This window comes from Amblyomma maculatum, chromosome 3 (assembly GCF_055883805.1).
Source record: "Amblyomma maculatum isolate TAMU_Amacu chromosome 3, ASM5588380v1, whole genome shotgun sequence".
Lineage (NCBI taxonomy): Eukaryota > Metazoa > Arthropoda > Arachnida > Ixodida > Ixodidae > Amblyomma > Amblyomma maculatum.
In genome coordinates this window covers 14,165,120-14,176,972 of record NC_139346.1, presented here as the reverse complement: position 1 = coordinate 14,176,972, position 11,853 = coordinate 14,165,120, and the positions used below count along the sequence as shown (strand labels likewise).

General features: G+C 46.8%; 1 protein-coding gene across 1 annotated transcript; it reads left to right on the top strand.

Moving 5' to 3' along the window:
* The first annotated feature begins 80 nt into the window (after positions 1-80).
* LOC146194257 (uncharacterized) lies at positions 81-2,035 on the top strand. The gene has a single exon (XM_084596033.1). It carries the CDS (start codon positions 158-160, stop codon positions 1,013-1,015), a length of 858 nt encoding a protein of 285 aa, XP_084452159.1. The 5' UTR covers positions 81-157; the 3' UTR covers positions 1,016-2,035.
* Positions 2,036-11,853: the final 9,818 nt, after the last annotated feature.

The window sequence follows — 11,853 nt, the reverse complement described above, 5'->3', positions numbered from 1 at the left end:
CCCTGTCGACAACCGGACCGTAGGACCAACATCAGCAACCCAATCGTCACCGACAACGTGGAAATTATCGCCTATAAAACAGCGACATCCACCCCCCGCGCACTGTGGGCTCTGCGGCTGTGCCACTGCACACGTCGCTAACTCGCTTACCTTCGCAATGCAGGTTAGTAACAAGTATGCCCTTTTCTCTAGAAAAACGAGCAATATTTGCCTGGTGCAGCTGCCGAGCCCGCAGTGTTGCTTTTGTCTTGCTATTGAATGTGCAAATGTCATTCGCGCATTATTATTAATTTCTGGCGACGTGGAAATGAACCCGGGACCATCAGATACAGACAATATCTTGGCTGAACTGCAGAAGTTAACCGCGGGTCAATCGCAGCTCATCATTGAAGTACAGGGTCTCAAAAACCAACTAGCATCAACTGATAAAACGTTATCCACCTTAAGTGACCGCATTGCAGACTTAGAAATCAAATGTCAATCCTTCGGCAACATGCAAACAGAACTTGAAAACCTTCAGGTCAACACTACAGAGACTAGCCGCCAGCTTTCCGTGCTCGACTCCCGCCTTGATGACTTCGAGAACCAGTCGAGAAGGAATAACCTGATATTTTATGGCCTCCCCGATCCAAATAGATCAGAAACATACGAACAATCAGAAAAGATTATCATAGATCACTGCCTTCAAAATCTAAGCTTGGAATTAGAGCCTAAAGATATTGAGCGCGCTCATCGCCTTGGCCGACATAGCTCAGACCGTCAAAGGCCAGTAATAGTGAAGCTCTCTTCTTTCAAAACCAAGGGAATAATTCTATCAAAAGGCCCAATGCTCAAAAACACCGATTTTAGCATAGGCGAAGACTTCTCTCGTCCTGTCCGAAATGCACGGAAGCAACTTATTGCATTCGCGAAAAACAAAACCGGACCTTTTTCCTTACGATATAAAACTTTGCACATGGGACCTAAGCGCTATGTTTTTGATGAACAGTCTCAAACCGTGAAAGAAGTCTTGTAGGAATCATCTCGCCGTCCGAAAACGCGCAATCAGCCAAGAACAAACACTCGAAACAACCTTTCATTTTCGATAATCTATGCAAATGCTCGCAGCTTTCTTCCTAAGCGCGAAGTACTGTCAAGTATTATATCTTCCTCTGGCAGCAACATACTAATCGTAACTGAAACGTGGCTCACACATGACGTTGCAGATGGTGAAGTTCTAGACGACATGCCGGGCTTTAACCTATATCGAAACGATCGCAAAGGTGCACGAGGAGGAGGCGTTTTTATCTGCATTAACAAACAAATATCATGTTCAACTGTAGCAGTCAATTCTAACCTGGAACTAGTATGGCTCAAGTGCAGCACTCCAAAAGAAACCGTCCTTCTTGCCGTCTGCTATAGGGCCCCAAGCAGTAAACCGGGGTTCGCCGAAAAACTAAACGACGCGCTTGTACAAGTTACTGCCAAGCATCCTAACGCGAAAATTCTCCTCTTTGGGGACTTTAACTTTCCGTGCATCGACTGGCAAAATTTAGGGCCACTGACGGCTGGAAACTCAGAAGCAAGAAACTTTGTTGAAGTATGCCTCAATTTTAATCTCAGTCAAATGGTCCTTGAACCCACTCGTGTTACTGAAGGGACATCTAACATCCTAGACCTAATCCTAACAAACCACCCTGAGAATCTAACATCACTTACCTACCTGCGCGAAATTAGTGATCATAAAGTTATTGATGCCACTTTCAACTTCTCCCCTACACCCCGTCAAACCTTCAGCAAAACTATTCGTGTTTATGATAAAGGAAACTATGATGCTTTTAATAATGAACTACATGCTTTCCTGCCGTCTTTCCAATCTACTTTTCATAGCCGATCTATTGAAGACAACTGGTTAACCTTCAAAAATAAGATAAACGAACTAACTTGCAAGTTCATTCCTTCCACCAGTTTTCGGGCCAATCGCCAAAAACCTTGGTTTACTAAAACTCTCAAAAGATTGGAAAGAAAGAAAAAACGTCTTTATAGGTCAGCAAAAATGCAGTCTAATACAGAAGCATGGCAGCGATATCATGCAGCCGAGGACACGTACTACACAGCACTCCGTAGCGCCAAAAAAAACTTTTTTCGAGACTGACCTACCAAAAATCCTGGTCAGCAACCCTAGAAAGTTTTGGGAAACACTAAACCCACAAGCGACATGTGCCATTACCCTTACTAACCCAGCAGATGAAGAGATTAGTGACGCCGACTGTGCCGACGAGTTCAATTGCTCTTTCGCTGCTGTTTTCACGACAGAAACTGACTCATCAATGCCCAGCCTACTTCCATCAGTGCTTCCAGCAATGTCACCTGTTACCATCAGTGCGCATGGCATCTCAATCCTCATTAACAAAATTAAGCTCTCATCATCTGCTGGCGTTGATGATATCAATTCCAAAGTTTTAAAAAATGCTAAAGACATATCTTCCGTATATCTGTCTCTTTTATTCTCACAGTCTCTTTCAACAGGAACGCTACCGAACGACTGGAAGATGGGGAAGGTCATCCCGGTCCACAAATCAGGTACAAGAGAATCGCCATTAAACTACCGTCCCATCTCTCTAACTAGCGTGCCATGCAAACTCATGGAACATGTCATCTACTCACATATCATGAACTTTCTAGATTCACACAACTTCTTTCATCCTGCGCAACATGGTTTCCGAAAGGGTTTCTCGTGCGAAACACAACTAGCAATCTTCACTTTCGATCTGCACACTAACCTTGATCGTAACCAGCAAACTGATTCAATTTTCTTAGACTTTGCAAAAGCCTTTGATAAGGTGCCTCACAAACGCTTACTAATGAAACTCTCCGCTCTAAATTTGCATCCCAACATTCTAAATTGGATTAAAGAGTTTCTTGCTAACCGCTCACAGTTCGTCTATGTTAATAACAAAAGCTCAAACACAATCCCCGTAACATCTGGCGTCCCACAGGGATCTGTACTCGCCCCTCTCCTGTTTTTAATATATATAAATGACCTACCTCTTCATTTACACTGTCAGATAAGAATCTTCGCCGACGACTGCGTAATCTATCGGAAAATTACTAACGTATCTGATCAAGTAGCACTACAGCATGACCTAACCCAAGTGCAAGAATGGTGCAATCGCTGGTTAATGACTTTAAACGCCAAGAAGTGCAAACTCATCTCTTTTACTCGTCAGCATAACCCCCTTATTTTTTCATATGAAGTTGCTAACTCTTCCATAGAACGCGTGGAATCATATAAGTACCTTGGAATCACACTTTGCAGCGACCTTTCTTGGTGTACACACATAACTAACATCATATCATCTGCAAACAGATCTTTAGGCTTCATAAAACGTCACCTACGTCATGCGCCACAACAAGTAAAACTTTTGGCATATAAAACACTGATCAGATCACAGCTTGAGTACGCCAGTCCAATATGGAACCCATCTCAGATATACTTAACAAATGCGCTCGAATCAGTTCAAAACCGCGCCATCCGCTTCGTGCATCGCGCATACTAGTATTCCATGAGCGTTTCATCTCTAAAGGAAAATTCCAGTCTTGATAACCTCTTGCTTCGTCGCCGCATTGCCAGTCTTTGTTTACTGCACAAAATTCTAAACAGTTCACTAAATCAGGCACCTTACATTGTGCATCGCACCCACATACCTCATCGCGCTTCGCATCCATTTCAGATAACTCGGCCTGTTGCTCGCACCAAAACTTTTTCAGGATCTTTTTTTTCCCCGAGCAATTGTGGACTGGAATGCCCTTCCCCACGAAGTCGCCGCCCTCTCATGCCAATCTTCATTTATTGATGCCTTAAAAATTTATTTTCAAACACAATGACCTGTGCTTGTATTTTTTCATGCTTGTAAACCCACCCCTTATGTAATGCCTCCAAGAGAGGCCTTTAAGGAAATAAAGTGAAGTGAAGTGAATAGGGAGGTTTAGAACATGGTACCCCTACCACTTAGGGGGAAAAGGTAATAGCGCGGGTGACAGTAGGAGCACAATTCTCTATTATAGTGTGCACGCTCCGCTATTACTCTATCCCACTTACGGATAGGGTCGCCGTATTCTAAAGCTCGCTAATGATCACTCGATTGCACGGTCCAAAAGACGAGGATCAAAAGAACACAAGACAGGCGCCGACTTCAACTAAGGTTCATTGACGAAGTGTGCAGAAATAATGCCATTCGCTTTTCCTTTTCACTTGTACTAAGATTGCACTGTGCAATCATGTTGACACCCTGTTTTATTTGTGTTCAGTCAAGCTAGCCTACTTCAGTCCAGTCCAACCCCCTCACGCTCGGCGGGTAGGAGCAATCGGGTTCGTGGCTTTACAGGGGAAACTATACTTCGTCTCACAAGATATCTTCAGCACTGCGAAAGGCAGAGGAGCCCTTTCAATTGTGCTACTAAGGGCCTCTCGCCTGTGCCCACTATAATAGAGAATTGTGCTCGTACTGTCACCCCCGCCAACTTGGGGGGGGGGGGGGGGGGGGAGGCGCTTAGGAGCACAATTGTCTATTGTACACGTGATCCTGGTTGGACCAGCTGGGGTGCCTCTGCCTTTCGCTGTGCTGCAAAAATCTTGGGAAACGAAGTATAGGCAAGAGAGGGAAGGCTCTTGTCCCATTTTCGGGGCGCGTATTGTTCGTAGTGGGTGAAGAGGGGAGTTCAAGGGGCAGCCCATGCTGCGCAGGATGGGGACAAAAGTCCTCCCCTTCTCTGCCTGGACACTGATGTGAAGCCGCAAAAACTTTTCCAAGTCCGCGCAGCAACACAAGAAAAGCCTTCAGGCAGCGCAAGTCGAGAGGGCTGGGTGGCTCGGTACTCAATAGACCTCTCCCTCGAGTAAACACCGTGACGTCACGGAACGCACGTGCGGCGACTGCAGCGCTCTTCGATGCAGCGGCGATGGGCAAAATCCGTCGTTTTTCTCGGCCGCGGCCGTACTGAATGCAGCGGCGCGCGCTTGTGTCTCGATTATTTCTTACGCCGTGGTCTCGACCAAGGCCCATTCCTTGTCTCGACTAGCCTCCAATGCGTTCCTGTGTATTCCAAACCGATGGAGCTGCCTGAGTACGCGACGTTATTGCCTGAAATCGCTCGCCGGCGGTATGCTGAAAAGTTAGTAGCTGACGGGGACCAATACCTCGACCCCTTCCTTTTGAAGGACTGGAAAAATGACCCCAAATTGTGGCCGAATGTTCGTTTTGGTGACATATGCGTGTATCTTGTTCAGACGCCCGGCCCTAGCTACGCCACGGATAGCTTAAGTCCTATCGCTCGTTGAAGGCTTACGTTCTTGCAGCGGAAGGGCATGTGCGCCAAGTTTTCATTGCCGACGTTGGCTTAAAGTGCCGTTTTTAAAAGCTAAAGTGGAGCCGTCGCAGAGGACCACCGGCAAGCTATATGAAGCCTGGACGCATTTGCACAAGGACGGAATCGTACAGGCAGCTCACTGCACATGCATGGCCGGGTAAGCTATGTTCGGTGTGACGTCGAGCAATAGCGTTTTAACAGGTTACTTTGATAGGCAGGAATATGAATGGATGCGGCAGATTGGAAGTGCAGTACACGCAAATCGTCCCGCCAGAATATATCCTTCACGTGTGAAATCAGCCTGCGATACGCAGCGCATAGGATCTCGTATTTTCGGATCGTGTTATAAGGTTTTCGACGTCGCTGGTTCGATCCCGGCCGCGGTTGCAGCGGCGGCAACTTATCGATGGGGCCAAAGTTGAAAGCGTGCTCTTGTGTCGTGCAGTGCCAGGTCTTAGGTGGCCAAAATGCTCCGGATCCGTGTTATGCGACGTGCCTCACAACCCATGTGCCGCCTGAGCACTTCAGACCCTGCCTATCTAGCCTTTACGCTTTCAAGTCTAGCCTTTACACTTGTAAGTCGTACTATGCTACCAGTTTGCTTCCATTAAAATGTTATTACCTTCTACCATCCCTGTGCACGCTCAACGTTTTCTAGAGGTTCTGGCACTTTAGTTGCTGCAATAGCTCGAATGGTAATCTACAAGTTTCAAAGTGTGCGCGCTCTTGTAATGCTTGACATTTAACAGTAATAAACATTTATCTTTTAGTTTAGCCACGCATGTAGCTTATTTGCTCTTCAAAGTGGAAATGCTCGTTTCATCTGGACTCATTTGGTCCACTAGTTTACAGCTTTGTGAGTGGAACAACCAGTTCCGTGAAAGTGTACGTAACAATTTTTTTATTCCCTCTAACTACTTGATCTTTATTACCTTAGTTTTAGCTTAAACTCTCTAACAACATACCTTACTAGTTGCTGCTTACCATTGAGATGAGCTGCATATATATGAACTCAACAGAGGTTGAGTTGAGCACCCTTTTTGAGGAAACATGAAAATATGTTAACGAAGAAGGTAAATAATGAGGTACGGCTTGCCTTCTCAAAGCCCCTACTTCTACGGGTACAAAACAACCTGCAGTCGAACAGTTTTATGTAAATCACCAGATAGTGTAATAAGTCCAGTGAATGATAAACTAGCTGAACTCTAGAACAAATCAGCATGGGCAAGTTCCGCAGATCCGGTCTATAGGCTTCCATTTATCTCGGCGCAGTGCGTGCACACACACTTTCAGATTTTCGTCCCGTGGAAAACGAAAAAAGCGTATACCAGAGCCTTTCTTGGTGCGGTTGGTGCATCCCACTGCACAGCAGCTCTCAGGCATTATGATTCAGGGTCGAGGCAAAGGTCCCAATGCCCGCAATGAAGATTATTGTTGCTCGCGCAGCGAATCTCTATGCGAGCGCATGCATTCAGGCGACTGTTTTGCCCATCGGCGTCTGCGGCGCAAACCGGAAACGTCACCACCGTGACGTCACTCGCATCGCGTGACGTACCCGAGGAGAGGTCTATTCCTCAGTCATGGATTAGTGGCGTAGCCTGGTGTCAGAATCTGAACTACTTCCAAGATGGCGACCGTGGAACCGCCACCTTAACAGATGCTATTCATAATAAAAAATGTAATTCAAATATGAGTTGCAATGAATAGCATGCACTCGGTCAGGTAATTTGGACTATATACTTTCGATCTGAACATTTTTTTCTGACATGCCAAATTGCTTCAATATATTTAATAGCTGTGTATGAGTGGTATAACCAGAAATAATTTTCGAGGGCGTTATACGGCATCGATAAAAAAATTGCAAAAAAGGCCAAAAGAGGGAGTTCAAAAACTTTCGGCAGGGTTTCTGACATCGAAACAGCCCTGGCTACGCCCCTGCTGTATATTGATAGGAGTATATACAGAGAAGTATATTCACCTAACAACTTGCTATGTACAAACTTTATATGAACTGATTTAAATACACAAAAGTAACCGTGTATGAACTTCGTACTTACGCATGTTCATACAGATTAAAAGTACGTACAATATTGATAGAGTCAATAAGGTGTTAATACAGATTCTAAAGACTGTTCACGACCATTTTTGTAAGGGAGGCGTTCAGGCAATTTTTGATGGTTGGTTAAAAAATGTAGCCTAATTACATATAACCCCAAATAGTGGTCGATGCTTGACTTAATATCGAAGTAAATTTACTGGATTTGAATAGGAAAAAAAGCTGTATTGAAGAGCGTTAGCTCTTACTACTTACCTCTGCATTTCATGTCCATCTGAATGATTCAAGATGGCGGCCACAATCACCACAGCACATGATGCGACCACCCACAGGTTAGCAAGATAGATACAATGTGTGACATCATGACCTATCCATAACACGAGACCATGCACGTGCGCACGGCCGTCTGGCCGGGCACAGTAGCCAGTTTACATCTATATGCTGTCGTTCCGCTATATGTATGCTTTGGGCGGGTGCAAGGATTAGTGCACTTAGAGTCCCCATTGGTGACCGAATTATAGCCCACCCGCCTGACGCAGAGGGTTCGGAATGGTTGTAGACGAATCGGCACGATACGGCGCACAAATTAATAGTTCAGTTGGAGCCTGGTGCGCGTGACGGATTCCCACCGACATTTGATCTTCAAAACGATACTGGGGGCGAGATTCGGAAACTCATGGTGGGCAAACCAATGGTCATAAAGGGACGCGGGTGGTGCCAAACGAATCGTCGTTCGATGTACACGTTGGTATCCGAATTTGGGACCTGGGATCTGAAATCAGAACCAATGTGAGCCTCGGATATAACGACGGTTGTTGTGAGCTGAGTTTTGTACATTCTACGAGAGGTGAAGCAGCATCGTTTATTAAACGATTCTCAAACGAAAATGTTTATACTAACGCTCTACATCGTACGCCGATCGGCGGTCGCAGCATTTCTTTTTTTTTTAAGTCCTTGTCATATCTCGCAGAGCCTGTATAGTGAAAAACAACCTGAAAGTGAGCTCGCGACTTTTGGGCACTGATTATGTTGCACTTTAAGAGCACGCTTTCCCTCTTTCTGAGCATTCGATGTGCCTCTGATTTGTTAAGACGTTCAGCTCCCTTCCGCGCGGCCGGATGTTCAACTCGAGAGGCGACGACGCGGCGGCAACGGCGGCGGCAGCTCCGTGCACGGCTAACTCCTTTGTTGGTGAAACGCGGCGATGTAAGAAAACATTTCGACATTTCGCCGCACGCCGGACAACCATTTCAACGTCGGTGCCTTAGTTCTCATGGCATGGATCAAGGCCGGAGACTGATGATGAACACGTATGACGTGATCAGCTCAGCAAAGGTTGCGTGGGTTGTGCGGTGAGAACGCAGGCTCGACGTCCGGTCGAGTAATTGCACTCGTGTTGTGTCGCCAGCCAAGGTGGTGTTCTGCCGGACTTGCGTGCTCACAATCAAGGCCTGGAACCGTGAATCTGATGCGCCCAGCCGGCGCCAAGTCTGAATCGCGGCCCGTGACTGCAAGTGGCCACAGCATCTCCGAGATCGTCACAACATCTCCGAGGTAGCCACATCTCCAAGATAGCCACAACATCTTCTCCGATATCATCAGCCGGGTCGAACATGTGACTCCTGGACAAACGATGTGTGTTTGTGTGATGAATCACGTGGTGGGTGGAGCCTAAGAAGTGGCTCGAAGGCTATTGACGATGAAGAAGCAGTTGAAGTGCCCAACTCTAGGGATCTGGGGACGACGAACTATATCTTTAAGTAGCCCACGGGCGGCTTTTTGATCTGCTCTATTTTATGCTCTCAATATATCCCTCTTCTGACTTTCCTGTACTCTTGTAAACACGTGGATAAATCTCTTGCAATGTCTTTTCTGCCGTAAGCCTCTGCCCATTTCTCCAAACCCCCTACTGCTCACCCCCTCTTCGGGACGGAACCTGAGGGGATCGACCAGAGTGAGAGCCGAACCGAGGGTCCCACATCTAACAGCTTGCTGTGCCATCTGGCGTTGGGCGACCACTTTTCGTGTGTAAGCTTCGCGTTTGATCTGAGCGGCTGCATGAAGGTGTTATAAAGGATTCCGCCATAGTAAATGGCGCGACGCGACAAGCAAGCGAAACACTGGGGCCATTTTTTATCCCACACCAGCTACACTAGTGTAGCTAAAAACCATTGGAGGTATGAAGACTTCCTACGCATGGCGTAGCTGGTGTTGGTTAAAAAAATGGCCCTACTGATGACACATTTTTAACTCTCGTCACCATAGCTCTTATCAAAACCCACGTCTCAACAGGCGGGCAGGATGGTGGCCAAGCGTTTCATTAAATTGCTGAGTCAGCTCATCGGTGCCAGAGCGTACCGCCGCCAAAGTGTCGCAGAGCAGGGTACCGCTGCTATTCTGAAAGCGATAACCTCGCGTTTAACGTACATACCAGCACACAAGATGACACACGTTGATGGGTGACATTAAGCGCGGGCATACGAGGCGAACTAGAGGTAAAGCGGTTCAGGCTAAATTGCAAATTCAAATGTGTATGTTTTCGTCTTTCGATCTAAAAGGAGTTATATGGGGCCGCTGCAACTGCAGCTTTGAGTGTGACGGCTGTTCTCAGTCCACCGATGATTCTCACCAGCCAGCTGCACCTTACCAAGAGTATTGGCACGCATACTGCGGACATAGCCCAGTACACCACGCTCGCATCGGCAAGGCTCTTTTCACTTTGTCTCTGGTCGTCATACTAGGTTTTTATGCTTGTTTGCTGACTGCAACAAATTCTATATATAATGATGGGAAACCGGCACATGGGTTTCGAAATAGTAAGTGTTCGCCCATTGGTTTTATTCCCTACTTCAGTGAAGGTAATGATGAAAAGAAGGCGATAAAGAGCCTAGCATGGCCGAAAAGCAGTTGCAATCATTATTAACGAAAAACAAATCCTAGTGGTACAGTAATCTGATATCGGCGCATCAATTTAGTCTAACGCTATTGAGATGCTGGCCGATTACAACAGAGGCGTAAGGTCGTATCTGGAACGTTACGCGATTATCAGTCCAACTCCTCAAACTCGCAGCAGATAAAACCGTTACAAAACACTCTCAGCATAAAAATGGTTTCGCGGGGGTTGCTTCGGACGAAGTTGAACGACAATCGAACAGGGCTGGACCCCTTATCTAGCCTACCGAATACTTCAAAATAGCTCCTACATTGGGGACCCCGCTACCCGATATATTATTTGGGCTCCTGCTCATCAGGGGCTGGCTGGAAACGAGGCTGCCGACGCCGCCGCCCGCGCGCTCTCTCTCCGGGAAGTTTCCTCCTCCTCCCCCTCCGACCAGGACGCTGATCCTAATCCGGCTTATACATTCAAAGATATCGTAAATTACTACCAATCTAGCCACAGCCTTTACCCCCGCCCATGTAAAGGCCTTTCAAAGGCGGATGAGCGGCTCTTACTCCGCCTCTATACAAACACACTGCTGTGCCCGGCAGCTCTAAAACACTTCGACCCTGCTTTCTCTGGCAGCTGCCCGCACTGTGGGGTGGTGTCTTCGGACATCTACCACATGGTGTGGGCCTGCCCCTCAAATCCGGCTATCCCCCCTCACCCCAACCCAACCCGGGAGGACTGGGAGGCGACCCTGCTCGGCTGCTCCGACCTGAAGGCCCAACGGGCCTTAGTCGGGCGAGCCCGAGCGGCGGCAGACGCCACTGGAGTCCCGAACTAGGGACCTCCACCTAGTGTTTGTGAGGGTTGGCCCCTTCAGGGTCAGCTCACGCATAACCTCCTGTATTTGTCCTATATAAATGTTTTCTACCACCACCACCTCGAGCAGCACCAACATTGCGCGTGTTCGGTCTTTCCCCCAGTTTCGACTCGAAGCCATTCTGTTACACTTTGTCTTCCGGCTTTATTTCTGTTGCGTGTGCAGTTTTTCTCTGTGCATAAAATGCGGGGACTGTTTGTAATCCTATGATCTGCATTTGTGTTGCACTTTGAGCATGATACGAGTACCTAAAGAGAAAGTACCGACCTGGCAGAAACATAAACTAACAAACAGTTGTAAAATAAAGGTAAAAAGTAAACCGACTGACGTTTCGGCGCATATATGGGTGCCTTGAACACAATGAAGGAAAGGTTAACTGTGTCCAGTCGGTATAAATTTCACTCGCCAGACGGGGTTCCATCGAACCCTCGGCTTTATTGATCTTCGTGAAAGTATAGTCAAACTTCCCGTACTTCGCTCCATTGTGATCAAAGCACTTGTATAAGCACCGAAATGTCAATTGTTCTCATTTCCATTTTTTTTTCTACAACTTTTGGCGAGGGCAGATTTTTGTCAAGTGAGTATAAATTTCCCATACCAGACGGAATACTGTCGAACCCTATACAATTATTTAAAGAGGAGTGCGCTTAAAAGTTATATGTAGGTTTATGGCGCTTAAGCAAC

Bases quoted from the DNA above. Each gene is read 5' to 3' on its own strand.
- LOC146194257 (XM_084596033.1), top strand. From the start codon at position 158: ATGCAGGTTAGTAACAAGTATGCCCTTTTCTCTAGAAAAACGAGCAAT.